The sequence below is a fragment of the Equus przewalskii genome, chromosome 14, assembly GCF_037783145.1.
Source record: "Equus przewalskii isolate Varuska chromosome 14, EquPr2, whole genome shotgun sequence".
Taxonomy (NCBI): Eukaryota; Metazoa; Chordata; class Mammalia; order Perissodactyla; family Equidae; genus Equus; species Equus przewalskii.
In genome coordinates, this window is record NC_091844.1 from 58,867,135 (window position 1) to 58,887,715 (window position 20,581).

Below are 20,581 nucleotides of genomic sequence, written 5' to 3' on the forward strand. Positions count from 1 at the left end.
TTATTACTTGGCATCAATGTTAACTCTGTTTCTGATAATAAAGGATTAGACAGCCTTGTTGGAAATGACCCAAGAAATCTATCTCACTCATAAACCAGTGCATGTATTAACAGCATCTACTAGGTAATGATAGAATCCTATAGTACAGTAAGAGGCATATATCATTATAAGCTGTTTTGAGATAGCTTGCTAAAAACCTGCCTGATTTATTCCTACTTCACCTTTTAATAAAATGATACTAGTAGAATTTTAAAAAGGATTCATGTCCTGAACCAGTTGAGTTTTCTACTTTGTAATCACATGGTGTTTCACAATAATCAAGTGACAAGGACACTTGGTTTTTATAACAAATAGAATATCATAGTAAGAGAAGCTTTAATTATTATGATTTCTGCTAAGGGTATAAGTTGTTGTGACATAAACTCAAAACAAAGCATAGGTTTAGTTTAAAATTTAAATTTAATTAGACAGGATGTATCTACTTTTGTAATGTTTATAGGCTTATTAACAGTATTAATATATTTATGGTATTTGGTGTTTTGGGAGAAAGAATATAATTCATCTAGAGTACTACAAGTACTCTGATTTGTTTATTGTTGTATCCCTAATATGTAATGGTGTGGCTATATAATTAGATGTTTAAGAAATTTCTTGAAAGTTGATGAATTGTTAGTAAGTAGGTATTTAGATTCTCTCTTAGATGATTCACGCCTCTTGTTTGGTGACATCTAACACTGTGTAAATGATTTTCCCTGGGTTTTTTCTCTATAGCCAGTGTCCCTTGAAAAACAAATACGGAAATGTCCTACTACTACCCTTTAATAAATATTTATTACTATAATTCAAGTGATTTTAATATTAAACATTTCAGAGTAATATTTGGAAAAAATAAAGTAATCGATTACAGTTTTGGTTTATTTATTGTTTGTTGTCTGGGATTATTTTAGGCATGTATTAAGAACATTTTGAAGATTCATTTAAGAGAGAAAATAGATAGTAATGCTTTTCAGATGTTTTACTGGAACATCTCTGATGTGGGTATATTGTGTATGTGAGGAAATGACTTTAGATTTATTAAAGTGTAACAATTTTAAAAAGGTTAGTAATTAATAGAAATGGTATCTTGGCAGTTGTTTTTTTTAGTAAAAACGGTATAGCTTTAATGTTTTTCTAAACGTAAAATGTGAGGAAATCCTGTTTTCTTTCCTTCATAGGATGTTTTATATACTGTATGCAACCCTGTTGGAAAAGTGCAACGTATTGTTATATTCAAGAGAAACGGAATACAAGCAATGGTTGAATATCCTTTATTTGTAAATTTTTATTGATGTATATGAATGCTGGGTAATATAGATCTTATTTTTTCCTGCTTAATCCATCATTTCTGGACAAGAGGTGTTTATTCTCCCTCACTCCTTCTCCCAAAATCTACTTGTCCGAGATTTAAAAAAGGAAACTGCAGTACCCACAGAGAATTTTACTATTTATGATAAGAATAACTTGCTGTCATAAAACAGTCCAGTGCTTCATCTTAACAGTGTGCTCTGCCTTTTTAATGGGGGGAAAATAACACTATTTGATAATATGTACACTTTTATCTTTTTGAAATTTATCCCAAATGAACTTCTCGGAACCTCTCCTTAAAATAGTTAGTTTGGAAGTGCCAAAACTTTAGAGTCAATAGAACCTTTCTTAGCTATCTTTATTGAGTCTTTCAAATGGTTATGATTTATGTAAGAACAGCTTCTCTGTGTTAAATTTGTTATACATTGAGTAAGAAGAACAAGTTATAAAATACCATATATAGTACAATCGTATTAAAAAAATAGTAATAATTAAGAAAAAACTCCTAACCTATGTGTATGTGTGTATGCATAGGAAAAAGTAAGGATATACAGCAAACTCTTTATGGTGCTTACTTCTGGCGAGGTGTTTTTGCTTTTTTTTTTTTTTTTTACTACTTTTATGGTTTGATTTTTTTTTTAAACAATTATAGACTTAAGTAATTTTTTAAAACCAATAAAATGAAGATAGTTAAATGATGATAAAACCCTGCCTTCTCAGAAATATATAAGAATCACATATTTGTTTTGTATTATTTTGGTTCTTTGTAATGTTCTTCCTACTTTGAGTAAAATATTTCCTGTTTCAAGATAGCAAGCTGTGCTTTGCTAGGGAATGGGACTATGCTCCATTCTTCCTCTCTCCCTCAATTGATAAAGTACTTCTGATGATTCAGAAGGATTCCTGTAGATAGTTTAGTTGTGTTCTGTTTTCTTTAGTACCATTGATCTTAAAAATAAATTCTCCTACTAAAAATTCATCTAGAAATTTTATTTGGTAAAACATTTCCGGAAGTGAGAGAATTATTTCTGGTTGTTTTCAGTCTTTTTCTTAGGAAGTGAATAATGATTAATTGTTGGACACCTTAAACCAAATTTCCTTAATAGAGCTGACATTCGAATCAGTCCTTTGTGCCCAGAAAGCTAAAGCGGCACTCAATGGAGCAGATATATATGCTGGATGTTGCACACTAAAAATCGAATATGCAAGGGTAAATATTCTTTTCAGCATTTCAACAAAGAAATATTTATGCTTTGGGTATTCAATTTGAACTTACTTTCTTTTTAATCTTAACAGCCAACTCGTCTAAATGTTATTAGGAATGACAATGACAGTTGGGACTACACTAAACCATATTTGGGAAGACGAGGTAAGTATTTTATGCATTTTAGAATGTACTTACGTTTGCTGACAAATTTTTATATGCAATTAGATTCCTCTTTCCTGAGATGAGCTAGTTCATTCAAATGAAAACCTTGTTGATGAATGCTTTTGTTGCAAAAGACCACGTAATGCTGGAAAATAACCTTGAACATTAGTGCCCCCTACTGGTATGTACTGAGTTATTTATATTTAGTTCAACAAGGAGCCCACACATAACAGGCACGCCCGCAGTTCAAGGACTTGCATTTCTCCAAGCAGCTCTCTCTCTTTGGAGGAGAGGAAACTGACTCAGAATATTACTTACAAACTGCAAACTTGCACACTGCTTCTCTATGGAAAGGACTTTTCCCCCAAGCTGGACGAGGCATTAAGAAGGATAGAGGACTCCAGCAGGCTGACTCTACACTTCATCATGCACAACATCGGCATCAGCAAAAAGCCCTCTGAAAAACTCAGACTTGCAATTCACCTTGACTGCATACTGCATGCACCATCACCCCAAGTTTTTAAAGGAGGACACTTAACAGTACTTCAGACTTGCATGGGATGAACACCATGATAGACTGTGCCCATTTATTCAAGTTGTATGTATATGGTCCGATTTCCCGTAAGGTTTCAGTTGTAGAATTTAAAACTTTACACTAACGGATACTAGACTTTATTTACAATGTTGTAAATCTTAATGCCCATTACTGTAACTGTTTGCAGCTTAGATTCAAATTGTTAATTGGCAAATAACCAGGGCCAATTTATCTATAGGTCTTGGGAATTGATAATGCTCAACCAATCCACACAGATATCAAAGATAAAAGGATTAGAAAGGTGCACACTTGCTGCACTTAAATTTACTTTTTTTTTCCCTCAGTTGTGGACGTTAAATAGAATAACATAATAATGAAAGGTGCTTTATATGTAAAAGATGATTTTCTGTGTGGTTTGATTTTTGTAAAGTGGCTGTTTATAAGTTGTCACTTTTTGTAACAATTTAAGGTTATCACTCATGTTAATTTGTGTAACTAGAAATTTTGACATTTCAAATGTAGGTGAAAGTAACATGTCTGTTCAAGGTAGAATATATTTAAACTTGATAAATCTGAAAATAAGAGCATTTCATTTGAGATGCATTTTCACCTATAACTTACAAATGCTAGATTTCATGAGCATAGATTTGACTGAAAAAATTGTTTAACCGTGTGGCAATTCTGGAATAGTGTACAAATTAAAATGTGGATCTTGTAAAAACAAGGGGGCTGCAGTATTGGTTACATATCAACTACAATATCACTATCTGAACCATGTGTTAGATACAGTTACATGTATCTGTAAAAATCAATAAACCAGGAAAAATTTTCATGGCATCCAAAATATCGTGGACAGTAGGGACTCTATAGTGCACGTATTCTTGCCAAACAAAAAAAATAAAAGACAATGTGACGATCCTTTGCATGTTCAAATATTTAGAACTTTTAGATGATTGGCCTGAAATCATCTTGCCTTGTTCATTGCATTGCAAACAGTTTTGTTTTGTAATGCAGCTTGGGCTGGACCCCACATTTTTCACTAATCACAGAAGTCTGCTTGGTGTAGGCTTGGTGCAGTTGAATACAGTATTGGAAGACAAAGCCTTAGTACTCAAACAACAGAACAAGTGGTTGATGAGAAATCTCTCACTTCTGTCAAATTACAGTCAAGTTATTGAACACTCAGTTGTTTAAAAAAATTTTTTTTAATCATTTGAAATAGTGGGTTTTAGCTACATTTTTCTTAATGTCTCTTAAAACATTTATGGATATGCTTCTTATCTATTCTTTTAAAAGTTCTAAAGTTTACCCAAAGCTAGCTTAGATTTGTTTTCCGTGCAAGGAAATACAGTCAGAAAAGTTTAGAAATGTGTAAGGTAGATATTTAAATAGTGAAATACAATTAAAGGAAGTAAAACAGAATTTTGGTTGTTTATGTTTTCAAGGGAAAAGAAGTCTTGTTTTCTAATTCTTTACAGATAGATATTTGTCTGGCAAGACTATAGCAGTTTATGTTTTTGTTTTTATAGTGACTTCAGCTTCCACTCAAGTTGATATTGAATTGTAAGTTTTTCGGCCAAAAAAAAAAGAATGCTTTTGTAAATACAACCTCTCTTCTTCTTCTTCTTCTTTATTTTTTTTGTGAGGAAGATTGGCCATGAGCTAATATCCACCGCCAATCCTCCTCTTTTCGCTGAGGAAGACTGGCCCTGAGCAACATCTGTGTCCATCTTCCTCTATTTTATATGTGGGATGCCTGCCACAGCATGGCTTGATGAGCAGTGTGTAAGTCCGTGCCCAGGATCTGAACCAGTGAACCCCAAGCTGCCGAAGTGGAGCATGCGAACTTAACCACTCGGCCATGGGGCCGACCCCACAACCTCATTTTTTTTTTTTAAGTTTTTTTTTTTATTTTTTCCTTTTTCTCCCCAAAGCCCCCAGGTACATAGTTGTATATTCTTCGTTGTGGGTTCTTCTAGTTGTGGTATGTGGGACGCTGCCTCAGCGTGGTTTGATGAGCAGTGCCATGTCTGCGCCCAGGATTCGAACCAACGAAACACTGGGCCGCCTGCAGCGGAGCGCGCGAACTTAACCACTTGACCACGGGGCCAGCCCCCCCACAACCTCATTTTTAAAAGTCCTTTTCAGCCCAAATTACAGTTTAGTGCAAAGGATTCTTAGTCTGGACTTCAGAGAATCCCTCTAGAAATGTTAAACAAAACTTGTGTATATGTGCATGTTTTGGGGGAGAAGGTCCACAGCTTCCATCAGATTTCAGATGAATCTGTGAAAGGTTACAAACCACTGTTTATAGCCGGATGTATTCAGTGTTTGACTCTTCCACATACTTATTCTGTTTTATGTGATGTTATATTAGGTAGCAAATGCTTCAAATAAAGGGAATTATGAATAATGAGAATATTTGGCTGAAAGATACCTTGGAGATCATCTAACGCCTTCATTTTATGAATGAAGATTGTTTCTGTGATTATACAGCAAATTAGTGGTTAAGTTGGAATCTTCTGATTCCCAATCTAGTACTCTTGCCTTTATAGCACACCGTTAACCGTTTCAATAAAAATAAACCATGAAGACATTATGGTAGTTTTCGTTTAAGATTCCTAGATCAGATAAGGAATTGTATTTAGTGTTTGGTGTCATGCTTAAGCAGAGGAACGTTAGCAGAATGGATAAGCACTGGATTGATTCAAGGGAGTAAGACGTAAATGATGATACTGGAAGCCGTATAATGGAAAGAAGGAACTGTGAATGTTTAGAGTGGAGAAGAAATGACTTTGGGGAAATGGAGGGGGGCATCATAATAACTTTTATGCATTTGAAAGAGTTTTTGGAGAAAGACTTAGTCTGTGAGGTCCCAAATGAGGTAGAATATGGGTAGATGACCAATTTCTATAAAGTATAAAAATTAATTTTCTCTTGATTTAGGACTAACAAAAAATGTAAGGGAAAGTAGTGAGTACCCTGTTACTGGTGTTGGGTGAGCTGAGGCTAGATGGTCCTAATTGATAGGAATGATGTAAAGAGAATTTATACACTGAATAAAAGTTGAACTAGATGACCTCCTAGGTCCCTTTCAATGATATGATAACTTGGAATAGGTAATTAAAACAATATTTCTCTAGACTGAAGTGAGAATCAAAGTATTTCTCATCTCCCATAAACTTCATTTGTTTAGGTAACTAAGGATATATGGAAAGCCTCTGAATTTTCAAAGATTAGAATGATCAGACTCAAGATACATTTAAAAATATCTTACTGGACGGATAATTTGGTCAGCAAACTTTCTAAAAGTATTATACAATGATTCTAAAATTTACTAACCACCATAGGAAGTGCTATTTTAGACACATACAAGTAATTTTTTTTGATGTCTCAAATTAGATTTGGGAAAATTGGCATGCCTTCCCTAAAAATGTAGCTAGAGTAAAAATTATCCTATAGGAGTATTGTAGTACTCTCATCCAATAATGTAGCCCCCTTGGTTAGCTTTATCTTGGCATATTTAAACTTTGGGAGGTGCTCATAGTCTTGCCTGGTGTTAAGGTCTATAGACAACGACCAATCCATGATATAATATGGGCCAGTGATGTGCAAATTTCCAGCTCTCAAGTCAGTAGGTGTTTGTAAATATTTGTATATACATACAAAATACTCTGTGTTTACTGATTGTGAAACCATGTAATACAGGTTGTTGTTGGCTTATGCTGAACTTCTTGAAAGAAGCCCACTTTGAAAATGTGTTGCTGTTGAAGCTAATAGTATGATTCAGGTACTGTCTTTCAAAAGTACTGCACTTAAAGCTTGTTTTAAAGACATGTATTGGTAAAAACTTCTGTACAGTGTCAAACTAGCATTGTGTACATTCATTTTCTGAAAAGTATCCATTCTTTCCTTAAATATGAAAGTGTGATTGTATTTGGCATTTGCCAAAAAGATATTTTCAAGTTAAGTGGAATTTGTTAGATAGAATTACTTTCTTAAACTTTTGGTGTTTGTATTTAAATTGGATATGAATGGATGTTTAAAGTTAACCAGGAGTCATATTTCTTTTATGAATTGTAATAGATGTTTTGAATGGGTGTTTCCCATGTGAGAACTCTGTTAAGTACTTGGGTCAAAATTGTTAAAACCATGTTTCTACTTTTGTGTCAGATAGAGGAAAGGGTCGCCAGAGGCAAGCCATTTTGGGAGAACACCCTTCTTCGTTTAGACATGATGGCTATGGTAAGTTTGTCAAGGCAGAAGGAAGGTAGTATAGACAAACTATTAGAATTTTTGCATTTCTGATGAAGAATGGCACATTTCTTATTTCTGTTTTTCCTGCTCGCCTGACTTGGTTTATATGGGATCAGTCCCTTATAATGTACTCCTAAGGATTTGTCTAAAATCCTTTATTTTCTTAGGATATTGATATATAATCCTTGAGATAAATGAGAACTGTTGGTTGGGGATTGAAAGCTTTTTTTCCCATTATATTTTCTTTTGTTTTGATTTTGATTAGTAATGGATTCTGGTCTGTTAGGCTCAAAAAGAAGTATTATTGCTCAGTAAGTGTATTTTCTTCCATTCTAACAATTATGAACAAAGAGGAATTTTGAGTAATAAAGTTAGAAAGAATGGAATATTTGTCAAAAAGGAAACATGTATCTGGTTAGATCCTTGATTCTTTCTTTTAGCTCTACAGTTGGTATTTTGGCTTTGGTTAAATTTGTTTTTATTTAATTCCTCTTCTAAAACTTCTCAGTTTTAATGTTTGCTATGTTATTGACCCTACCTATTCTGTGGTTTGTGTTTTTAAATATTTTTTAGTTTTTAGCAGTAGTTATTGACCGCACCTATTCTGTGGTTTGAAGTTGAAGTATAATACTATTAGAAGTGGTAGAAAATAGAAATTGCTATATTGTACTCTTGGGATTTATCATTGGAAAGCCCAGTGTTGCCTTTTGTTGGAAATGTTTTCAGATTGCCTACATGTTTATGACCATTCTTAACTGTGAGTTTTAGCTTATTCCCTAGTGTCTTTTTTTTGAACTCCAGGGGTTTATTACTTCTGTGTTTTGTGTGTGTGTGTGTGTGTGTGTGTGTGTATGTATTCAAGTTTCTGTGGTCATAAGTTTATATGGCAGAAGAGACTGAAACAATCTCTAGGTTAAATCTAAACAGTAATTGTGGTACACAATGAAAATCTTACTATGATGTTTAGTAGTGTGTTCCTTAATCATTTTTCTTAGTTTCTTTCTTTAACTGAGTAAGCATTAAATATAGTCATATGGGTAGTTCTGATCCTGCAGTAAAGAAACACTTATTAGGAGCCTACTGTGCTTTTGCAAAACGGAGTGTTACAGAAGAATTGCTAATCACAAGTTTGTAGTGTAGTTATGGAGTATATAACTGTGTCATGCAGTCAGCTGAAGGCTAAAAATTGGTTAAGTGTTTTGCCAAAGGGGGCTAGAAAACTCTGAAAGAACTGATGAAGGATAGAGAACTCTACTGTAGTAGTATTGACAGAGACTGTCTTCTGAGAATGGGTTTTCAGGTTCGCCTTCCTTTATAAAATATGTTTTACTGACAAATTGTATAAACAAAAATGTTATATGCCCTAAAGAACTTTTTGTTTTATAAAAGCCTATTGTGAAATTCTTTGTCAGTTTCATGCCCTAATTTATTTAAAGTGTGTCTGTAAATTTTAAATTGTAAGCTTACTTAAAGAGATGCAGAATTCTTTGAAGTGACAGTTGTTAAACAGGGAAAATTCAGGCTCTTGAGAGTCCTGCTGAGAAGGAATGATTGTGATAGAATTGTGTAGAGGTGTCCATTCTGAGCTATATCCATTGAAACATTTAACTCTGATGATAATTTGTTTACTTTCCTAGGGAAGTAAGCAGAATAGGATATAGGAGGAAAGAGAGAGAGACAGAGAGATGCATAAAAAGAGGCAGAGAAGAGAAGATGAGGAAACTGGGGAAAAAACAAAGAAGATGGAAGTGGGTGCTAGTGATACTGAGCTTTTTTACAAATCCTGTGAATCATATCTGTATCCCTTTTTTTTTTTTTTTTTTTTTTTTACAAATCCTGTGAATCATATCTGTATCCTTTTTTTTTATTTTACAAATCCTGTGAATTGTATCTGTATCCCTTTAGATCAGCAGTTCAGCAAAACAGGGTATTTGCGTTTTGGTGTCAATATCATGGGTGGCTTTTTATTTATGATGGTATGTGAGAAAGAGGGAATAGAGAAACTTTATTTAGTTAGATTAACTTTATTAATTAGTTTATTATAGCAGTATAAATCTCTGCTTTCAGAATTCTTTAAATTTGGGAAGCCCAGCCCTGTAGGGTGAATGGGTAGAAGCCTTCATACTTGAAAAGTGGCAAAAATGAATATACATATTTATTTGCTGTGAGCCCAAGAAAAGTTTATATATTAATTGCTAGCATCTTTGGACATGGTTCCTGGACCAAAGATTTTAAATTATCAAAGATGGGAAATGCCTTCGAAATGTTAATTCCATTTATGTAGCATTCTTCCACATAAGCGAATTTTTTTAAATTCCTGAAGCATTAATTTTTTAAGCACCAAAACTTTTTGCATGGATTATTTAGTATAGAAAGCTTTTAAAAGACTTCTATTTTTAATCTTCTTAAACAATATAGGTAACAGTTTAAATAGCGTAGGTAGCATAATTTGATCCTGATGGCTCAAGGTCATAATTACACACATCAGTTATTTTTTTGCACTGAATTCGATTGTTACCTATGGCAGTGGACTCAAAGTATTTGGACCTTGGCCAATTTAAGCAGAGAGGAAGTTTCCACTTTCTATGAAAAAGAAAATTTAGTGATAATGGCAAAGTGTCATTACTGTACAAGCAAATGGTAGCAGTATGGGAGTAGTATAATATGTATCTGTACTTTTGCAGTAGGGATAAGAATGAGTGATGTTTGACCCCACTGTATGTATAACAGTCTAAATTAGAGGCCAAAATATATATGGTTACTAACAAGTAACTCACCATGAGCTATATTGATAGTTTTGATGAACTACAATTACCAGCAAGAAGAGCAGTTGAAAACCATGACCAATTTAAGGCAGGACTAATGATGATGCATTGATAAAGTATTCCTCCACAAAATTGTAAGACTTCACACTGTTCGCTCAGTGTGCTCAGTGGTAGTGTTGCTGTGTTGTTGGGAATGGCAGCTATATTAGGAATACTGAATACTGCATTGGAGTCCACATAAGCTCTAATAGCGTGCTACGATACTGAAATATAGTAGTTCTTAGTAACTCACTTAGTAGATGACAAGTGTGTCTCTTAGTCTTATATAAAAATGAAATTCAGTAGCATTACATATGCTTTACTTCTTGAGAAACAAGGGAAGAACTTGGGGTTTTTGCACATCAGGAGGACTTTTACATGTACCCTAGAGTATGTTTCTATAATCACTAACTCACGAGTGCCTGAGTGATTTCTGAGCTACATGTCTCCATCTTAGTTGCTTCTTCTGAGTTCCTTATGCCTCTTTGCTGCTGTAAATGTGCCCTATGCCCACTTACAGTATTAACAGTTTCTCCAGATTCTCTCATTACTGTCTATTCTATTCACTCTAGCTTTATTTTTCTTATTTCTTCTAATGTTATGGATGGGAAAACCAGATAATTTAAAGTTGTTTAGAACTACTATAAAGTTAGCAAGGATTTTTAGTAAGAATTCTCAATATAAGTGACATAGATTTGTGTATGTTTCTATGACAGCAGTTTCAGATACTCAGGCATTATTTTCTTCTGGGTTATTGCTATTTCAAAAAGTGGAGGTTGCTAAATAATGACACCTCCTTGTTGGTGAGGTATTAACTAAATCTAGGGTTTTAGTTTCGTAAATTAGAATTAGAAGAATAAAATACTAACCTTGAAAGTACATTATAGTAAAATATATTTCAAGGAGACAACTTTTCAGTGGAACTAAAGGTGTTCTTTTTGTTATATCCATATAGAGATCGTTTCCTAGATTTCACTGTATATTTTATTGTATTATCCTCCAAAAGAGGTTGGTAGAAGTTTGTTTTTTAGTTGGAGGTATAATTTATATACAGAGGTCCAAAATTTTGCAATGATTTCCTCCCTCTATCTTATGGCCTGATCATATATACTTTTTTTTGTTAAACTACTATTTTTTAAAAATATAAACTTAAAGCCTGATGTATGCAGGTGTGTGCAGGTCAATGTATATTAGATTTACAAACAAACATGAATGTTGTTAATTCCCACAGGTTATATTTGAATATTCACACATTTGAGTTTTCCTTGAACATATGTCAAATTAGCTAATGTTAAGAATTTATTTTTTGTGTGGTGAAATGTATCTGCTAACATTGTGTTTTCTTTTTTTTTCATCATTTTTATAGGATCCCATGGTCCATTATTGCCTTTACCAAGTCGTTACAGAATGGGTTCTCGAGACACACCGGAGCTTGTTGCCTATCCACTACCGCAGGCTTCTTCCTCTTACATGCATGGGGGAAATCCCTCTGGTTCAGTTGTAATGGTTAGTGGATTACATCAGCTAAAAATGAATTGTTCAAGAGTTTTCAATCTGTTCTGCTTATATGGAAATATTGAAAAGGTAAGTTTCATTTTATATTAATTTCTTTTGCTAGGATATCTAGTAGGAAAATCTGAAAAGGCTGCAAATATGTGTCTTCTCCTTGTACTAGGAACATGCAGCTTCTTTCAGTAGTTACCCACAGAAGCTAAAAATCCATTAGGTAGGAACTCTAGAAATTATTTTTTGTTGGTAGGTAATCAATATAGATTATTGGTTCTAAAAATATTTTTAAATAATTTACTAATATGAATTGAAGTCCAAAACAGTAGTTTAATCAGTTGCTAGAGTATTTTAGGCATAAAACCTATATTTTTTTAATCATTTCAAAGAGATTCTAGAATTTAATACGTTGAACTGTGGGATTTGAAAGAGCAGTGACTTTCATGTAGCTGGGTATACATAAACATGTCTCAGAGCTTGGCCACAAGTCATGAATTTTAGGAGAATTCTGGATTGATATATTTCCCTCCCAAATGCTAAGAGTTCTAATATCTTCTGAGGAACAGTGTGCTTTTAGCTCAATCAGTGTTTGAAACTGACCCACTTTGGTAGAATGTGTTCAAGACGCTGTCCGGAGGCTTACGCTCAAAAAGTAGCAAAACGTTTAAATTTTACGTATTTTCGAAGATCTTTAAAATTGTGACTTTATTTTTACCAGATAACTCTGTGATTTCTCCAGATCTGTGATGTTTTTTGTTCATTGATACCTCACAAATACTTAGAATAGTCCCTGTCATAAAGTGGATGCTAAAATATTTTTGAAAGAGCCATGGAAAATTTAGGTAGTCTTAAGTGACCAATTGTTTGATGCACTTGCTTGAATTTCAATACTGTAGTAATGTTATTTTTCCCTGTTGTTTTAAGTGATTTTAGTGTTTTTTTCACAACAATAAAAAAGTATAAGCATGTGAGTCATAAGTATGTGGGGGGAGGGGAGCATGGCTTAGAAAGTTGGTACTATTAGTTATTACTCCATTAATTCTAAAACCTCCTTGATCTGAAGAAGCAACTCAGAAAAATCTCTGAAACAAGAATTTCCTCAACAGTTTGGTTTAGGGGATAACATATGGGATATATCTGCTTATATAAGTAGCTAAGTATACGTGGGACAGATTTAGCAACATTGGGAAAAGTAGTTCAGATTTTTTCACACAAACATTTGTCTTAACACCTGGGTGTTTAGTTAAGGTCTAGGAACTGCAGGCTTGATAGCTAAATGGGCTTTAATGTATATTTTAACCTTCTTTGCATGGTGTTACTTTTCTGTTTGTGCTTTTCACATTTGTACACAACGAGAATCAGGCAATTTGAGCAACGTCTTTAGTAGATCTTTGTCTTTTGTGTTATCAACCAATTGTCTCATGATTTAGAAACCTAAATCACTTTTTCTAATAAACCTTAAGTTTTTTGTATGTTATTTGAACAGTTTTAGTCTCTCTTACTCCACATCCCAAAATGTTTAAGCATTTTAAATGATACATTGTTAATGTCATCATAATCCTTCAAAGACCTGCATATAGTTAATTTTTTTCCAACTTGGAGATTTACCAGTACAAGAACTACATATTTAACATATATATTTAGTCACTATTAGATTTGTAGGATGTTATTGCATTAAATCAAGGGAGAGAAATTTTGCCCACAAGAAGGTAGTTGATTTTAAATAAAGCTGAAAAGGTCTGCTACAACTGGGTTTTGTTCAAGTGCAGATATAGTAAAAAAAATGATAGACTAGAGCATTAAAATTGACAGTTGCAATGGTTGATATAAGTGCTGTGTTGCACTTGTTGCGTAAATACATTTCGGATATTGATTAGAGGTTAACAGCTAAGAAGGAAGTGTGTTCAAGGTGTCAGGAATGTTAGTGGTACCTAATAGCTGTTTAGGGACTTTTCAAGGAGTAGGCACTATGCCGAATGATTATCATACTTTATCCCATCTCTAACCCTTATAGCATTGTATACTAAAATGGGAATAATATAAGAGGATAAGTATGGCCTCTGCCCAAGATATATATCATGAAAACTTGTGAAATATTGACTATTTTTAAAAATTGCTCTTAACCTTACACAGCCTTCCTGCTAGCAATGGCTATCTCAAATCTGTCTTCCATTATTTCTACATAAACGTCTTGTTTATTGCTTTAACAGCACTCTGAATAGTTGGTAATTATTTACTTTTAATTTTCTGACCTACTTACTAAAATATTAGCTTCCAAGAGTTCCATGTCTCGTTCACCATTAAATCCCCAGTACCTAGCTTATCAAAACATATTAGGTATTCAATAAATATTTGTTGAATGAATAAATATTGATGAGTTCTGCCAGATGTTATCAGTATCTCCATTTTATTTAGAAGTCTGTGGCTCAGAGAAGTGAAGTAAATTGCCCCACATCATACAATTAATAAATAATGGAGCCAAGGTAAGCCTGTGCTCCTCTTCAATAAGCTATACAATAGAATCGTAGTCTTCCTTTTTAACTTTCTTGAATTTTGATAAGAGTTGAGTGTCCAATAGCACAGCAGAATAAAGTTAAGATTCCAGGTGATCTTCTATATTTGACATCAACCACTTAAATCACATTATCTTTTAGAAATCCTGTTACTGTAAAAGGGAACTAAACGGTCACCTTTTTGGGGTTTTATATTTACAGGTAAAATTTATGAAGACCATTCCTGGTACAGCATTGGTAGAAATGGGTGATGAGTATGCTGTAGAAAGAGCTGTCACACACCTTAACAATGTCAAGTTATTTGGGAAACGGCTTAATGTTTGGTAATTATCTTAAGTGGTAAATTTAAAAATATTAGAAAATCTTTATCCTTTTTATTAGAGACATTAATTTCAATTTTGAATATTTTAATGTAATTAAGGGCACATCTGAAACTAGCAGCTGTAGTATTGTCATTTTAGACAAAGTATTAAGGTCATATAATTCAGATTTTTCTTACCTATACCTAGTTTTTAGTTTTATGATCATAAAACAGCATGTTAAAATGAGCAAGTTTTTATGTTAAAGTTTTCTGATATGAGAATATATTCAATAGATTTTTCTTTCTAATTGATGTCTAACCTATAAGAGTGATTGATTATAACTCAACCTAAATTTGAATATTTAAGTAAATATTCAAAATATCAAATATTTAAGCTGTATTTAAATAGCTACATATGCCTTTTTTATTAAGATTGATGCAGGCATATATGTTAACATCTCGAGACTGGCTACTTGCTGCTTTTTTATCTAACAAGGTATGTTCTGTACGTTTTTCCTTTCTAATCTTTAGTGTGTCTAAACAACATTCAGTTGTTCCAAGTCAAATATTTGAGCTGGAGGATGGTACAAGTAGCTACAAGGATTTTGCAATGAGCAAAAACAATCGCTTTACAAGTGCCGGCCAAGCATCTAAGAATATAATTCAACCACCGTCATGTGTTCTGCATTATTATAATGTTCCACTGTGTGTCACAGAAGAGACCTTCACAAAGGTGGGCAGTAAAATACAGGTTGCGTAGAATATTCCTATTTCCTATTTTAAAATATATTTTAGCCTCATTTTAAGTCTTGCTCTGTTCTTCTGTTTTTGATATTATTGTTAGTATTCTGTTATTTATTTGATACTTTATATAGTTCATTTTTTGACCATTATACTTTTCTGGCCTCCATTCTTTATTGGTCTTTTGTTGGTTTGTGGCTCAATCATTTTGCGAGTTGGAATTAGAATGGGACACTCTTACTCCTGCATTGAGAAAATTCTTTTACTATGTCCTTAAATCTCACCCATAACAAAATTTTGTATATCCCTGCCTTTTCCCTAACCATAGGAAATGCTTCAGAAAAGAAGTGATTTTCTGGAACTTTACTCCCTACCTTAGGTACTAGATAAATCCTGGTCAACTCTGAGAATAAATATTTTAGTTACAAATCTGTGGTTTTTTGTATAATAGCTCGTTATTTACATAGTTTATAGAGTATCACTATTTTTAATTGATTTTCTCATTTGACATATTAATCTAAAAACATTTTATTTAATTCATTCTTCTCAGATTGAAAACTTAAATGCTGCCCTAAAGTTTACTTTCTAAAAAAGGTAGGAATATTATTCTGGCTGTATTTTTAATGGAGTTTTACATTTCTTTGACAGTTGTGTAATGACCATGAAGTTCTTACATTCATCAAATATAAAGTGTTTGATGCAAAACGTAAGTGCACATTCCCTCTGCTTAAGTTTTCTGGTTAAGTTGATGAAAAGCCAATACTGGATTTGTGTTTCTTTGTTTTGTTTTAGCTTCTGCCAAAACGCTTTCTGGGCTGTTAGAATGGGAATGCAAAACTGATGCAGTAGAAGCCCTTACAGCACTTAATCACTACCAGATAAGAGTTCCAAGTAAGTAAAATGATGTTGTAATTATTCAAGGGGAGTTAACTGTCAGAAACATTGACAACGAATTTAAAACAACATTTATTAGTTTTTCTTACAGGGCAATATGAGGGAAAAAAAGGCATGTAAATCCCACAATCCACGTAACCCTTGTATTAGTTATCTATTGCTGTGTAACATTATCACAACATTTAGCAGCTTAAAACAGCAAATATTTATTGTCTTACTGTTTCTAAGGGTCAGTAATCTGTGTACAATTTAGCTAGGTAGTTCTAGTTCAGGGTCTCATGAGATTACAGTTAGGCTGTTGTCCAGGTCTGTGGTCATTTCAAGTCTTCACTAGGGGCTGGAAAATCCACTTCTGAGCTCACTCATATGGTTGTTTGCAGGCCCTGTCAAGCCACATTGGCCATTTCAAGGTAGCTGACTTCCTTCAGTGAGGGATCCGAGAGAGATGAAAGCAAAAGACGACAACAGAAAGCACAATGTCTTTTATAACCTAGTGGTAGAAGTGCCATACATCACTTATGCTGTGTTCTTCTGGTCACACAGATGTGGGAGGGGGCTGTACAGGACTGTGAATACCAGGAGGGTAGGGATCATTGGGGCCATCTTAGAGGCTGGCTTCCACAATCCATACTGATCTTTTTAGAATAAAGCAATACATATATATGGTTAAAAAACTCAAATAGTACATGAAAGTACAAAATGAAAGTTAATGCCTTCTATAAATTCTAACCTTTTTGTCTCCTCCTCTTATTCCTCCTCTCCAGTGTATATATAGCTACATTTTAAAAACTTACGTTGTTGTTCTATACATACTACTCTGTCCCTTGTTCTTTTCACTTATATATCTTGGAGCTATTTCTTTATCAGCACATGCAAAATACCTGTTTTTTTTTTTTTTTTAAAGCATTTGCAGAGTAGCTATTCATAGTAGCGATGTACCACAGTTTATTTGATTTACGCATTTTCCCACTGATGAACACTGGTTGTTTCCAGTTATCTTTTTCTCTTACTGTAACAAATATCCTTATAGTTGCACTTTTGTATTTGTAGGGCAATTTCCTAGTAGTGGAGGGCATAAAAGTTTGTATTTTGGTAAATGTTGCTAGATTGCCTTTTAGAAAGTTTGCACAAGTTTACATTACTGTCTGTGGTGTATGGAAATGCCCATTGCCCAATACTTTTAGCAACACTGAGTGTTGTCATACTTTTAATTTTTAGCGGTGTGATAGATGAAAAATGGTATTTCATTGTTTTAATTTCTGTCAAATGAAATTGTCACTTTGTTTATTCTTTCCATAACCGTAAATGGCTTCTTTTTTACCATGCAAAGAATGCTCAAGTGCTCAACTTTCAAAGCTTTGTGCTGTGTATTTACTTTGATCTTGGATCTAAAGGGTGTTAAAACTTTTTTTCTAAATAATAGGAAAAAATTGTTATTTTATTAGGTGTGATTACAAATGATAATTAAAGAAAACAAAGAAAAATGTGCACTGAAGGATTTATGGGTGGAATAACACATCTAGGCTTTGCTTTAAAATATTCCAGCCCCAAAGAATGTGTGGAGGGCAGATAGAGGAAATAAGACTGCCAGATGTTGACAATTATTAAAGCTAGGTGATATATATGTGGGGGTTCATTATACTAATCTATATAGTTTTTATGTCTGAAAATTTTCTTAATAAAAAGTTAAAAAATAAATAAATAGGAATACCTCCTTTCATTTTACTTTTAGTCACAAAAGTAAATTTTAAGTAGTGAGCCAGGCTTAGTTTTTGATAGAAAGTTTTAAAAGAGTTTAAAATTAGATGCATATTTGAGATATATTCAAGATAGTATATGAATTGTAAACTCCTTGGAGGCAGGTACAGTTATTTTTCTTTTTATCCTATGCAGTGTCTTGCAAATACTTGTTGGTGTATATGCTTTTTTTCCTTTATAGGAATTTTTTTACGTTAAGGAGCTATAGCTTTTAATACTAAAATTCTGGTACATTAAGATACCAGAATTGTTCCTTTGCATAATCAGTTGATGAAGAATTATCTCTGCTCTGTCTGAAAAGTTAAAGAAAAATGTATAAAATGGAAGTACTTTTGTGGATTATACCCAATTTTTTATTGAGTAATTTTAGAATTTATATGCCCTATTAATGATCAGAGATTTAGTACTAGATCTCCCAGAACTTTTTCAGCTCAGTAATATCTTCCTGTACATTCCAGTCTTATCTCAGTTCCCAAACTGTATTTGAATTGGCTTTTATAGAGGAATTACCCTGTGATAATATTTTCTGCTAAGTGAGCTTTGCAGATGGACATAGGCCTAATCCTGATACTATTTATTTGTAACGATCGATTAATTCACTAAAAAAATACTGAATGCCTTGTATGTGTCAGGTCATATTTAGAACAGTAGGAAAGTAGTGATGGCCTTTGTGGAGCTTACCTGCTAGTAGATATGAACAAAAGGAATCTTTCCCTTATCTTACGTAGAATTTTCCTTCTTTATATTTCTGCTTCTAACACTATAAAAAGGTGAAAGAATTTACTCTGCTAATTCAAGGTATTCTTGAAAGTTTGATGAAGTGGATTATTAACTTTGTTTTTAAATTTTTTACAGATGGTTCCAATCCCTATACATTGAAGCTTTGCTTTTCTACATCATCCCATTTATAAGAAGAGAAGAGCATGTTAGAATTTATGTTCACCTTTATTACAGTTTTAAAGCTACACTTCATTAAAAAAAATTTAAAATGGTTGATCTAAGGTTGCCTTGCATACTTTGATTTAAGGTCCTGTTCTGTAATAAACAAGTATTTTGCCTTGAGTAAATCTGTTGTAAAATTAAATATTGAATTGTTTTCATTTTAAAATAGAATATCATAATGTAGACTATCTACAGCCTCCTTGTAGATTACGCAAATATATTATTTCTAATCTTATTATTTTTCTTCCACAGTGAAAATATATTTGCATTCTTAATGCTAATTATCTGCAAGTATTTTTCCATTGTGTATGAGATGAATGCAGTGAAAGTATTGCATTTTAATATTATAGAATTCTTATTATATGTTTAGATCTTTAAGTATGTTGCAGTTATTCATATTAAACATAACTTGTATTTATTAAGTATTTTAATCAAGTTTGAGAATAACATTGCACATAATAAATTTTAAGTATTACAGATTTAGCTGATTTTATATTTCTGAAAGGCTAACAGGCATATAGATACAGTTGTACAGTATGCACTCAAACTTATTTAAATTGGTGTGTTTTTTTTGAAGTCATTGTCCATTTGTATTGATGTGCCTCTGTTTCTAGTTCTAGTTTGGAGATTTTATAAAGTTACAACAATGAGTTAATGTGTTCATCTTCATTTGTTGCATGTGACTTGATCTTGGAAACATGTCTGATATTTGGCATTGAGATTTTAATAGAAGTTATTATTAACACTTCCTCTTCTAGATAATCTGAGATCCATGGATGGGCTTTAGGGAGTCTGAACCCCCTAAAATTGTATGTAGAATTTTTGGTACTTGCATTTTTATTTTTTACTCTTGAATCCATCAGTAATATATGTATTTTTCTATATGGTGCAAGGTATAAGGATCTAATTTTATTTTTATTCAAAACAGATAGCTATTTGTTTCAACACCATTTATTAAACATTCTTTCTCTCATTGGATCTGTTTTTTTCCTTTTTTGGAAAATAGCACGTCATACATAGGCAAGTAAGATATAAAGACTAAACATGGTATTAAGAGACTATTAAACACTTGTTACCAAGTTCACAGCTTTTTTTATAATAGAAAACTGATATAGCCGTTTTATTTTCATCTTTAAAAGAAGGGAGAATATGTTTTATCTACTTAGAATAACTGTGAAGTCTTTAGCTGGCAATAGCAGTATTGTGATCTTCAGAGTTTTAGTTTGCATGTAGAAATCTCATTTAGATCTTTTGTAAAAGCTTTATTTTGGATTTTAATATAAAAAAGGCAATTGTCTTAATCCTTTTAGAAAAGCAGGGGGTTAAAAAATTTAAGAACTGTTGAATAGAAAGTTTAAATGGAAACTAAACATATTAACATTTATTTCCCCTTGCATTTTGAAAGCAGTGGACCAGTGTCCCTTCAGCCCTCTAAAGATCTAGAAAAATTTAGGTTCAATCTAGAAGCATTTTAGACCATTATCATGGAGCCCAATAAGTGAAGCCAAGTGTAACTTGTATATGAATTGTAAATGTTTGATAGCAGACTGTGTATATTCCTCATTCATTGCCAATTTAATACGTAAGTTCACCTAAGTTTACAATAAACCAAGCTTT

At 32.9% G+C, this 20,581-nt stretch overlaps 1 protein-coding gene across 2 annotated transcripts in view; it reads left to right on the forward strand.

Moving 5' to 3' along the window:
- Positions 1-19,937, forward strand: part of HNRNPLL (heterogeneous nuclear ribonucleoprotein L like) — a 35,545-nt gene extending 15,608 nt beyond the window's left edge. The window contains exons 4-13 of one of the 2 annotated variants that reach the window (XM_008523533.2): positions 1,215-1,300; positions 2,458-2,554; positions 2,641-2,713; positions 7,422-7,493; positions 11,676-11,893; positions 14,530-14,651; positions 15,161-15,362; positions 16,019-16,076; positions 16,163-16,261; positions 18,878-19,937. In XM_008523533.2, coding sequence (XP_008521755.1) covers positions 1,215-1,300; positions 2,458-2,554; positions 2,641-2,713; positions 7,422-7,493; positions 11,676-11,893; positions 14,530-14,651; positions 15,161-15,362; positions 16,019-16,076; positions 16,163-16,261; positions 18,878-18,933 — 1,083 coding nt within the window. In that variant the 3' untranslated portion in view covers positions 18,934-19,937. The remainder of the gene's footprint in view (positions 1-1,214; positions 1,301-2,457; positions 2,555-2,640; positions 2,714-7,421; positions 7,494-11,675; positions 11,894-14,529; positions 14,652-15,160; positions 15,363-16,018; positions 16,077-16,162; positions 16,262-18,877) is intronic. The other variant, XM_008523535.2, reaches the window with a different exon arrangement.
- Positions 19,938-20,581: the final 644 nt, after the last annotated feature.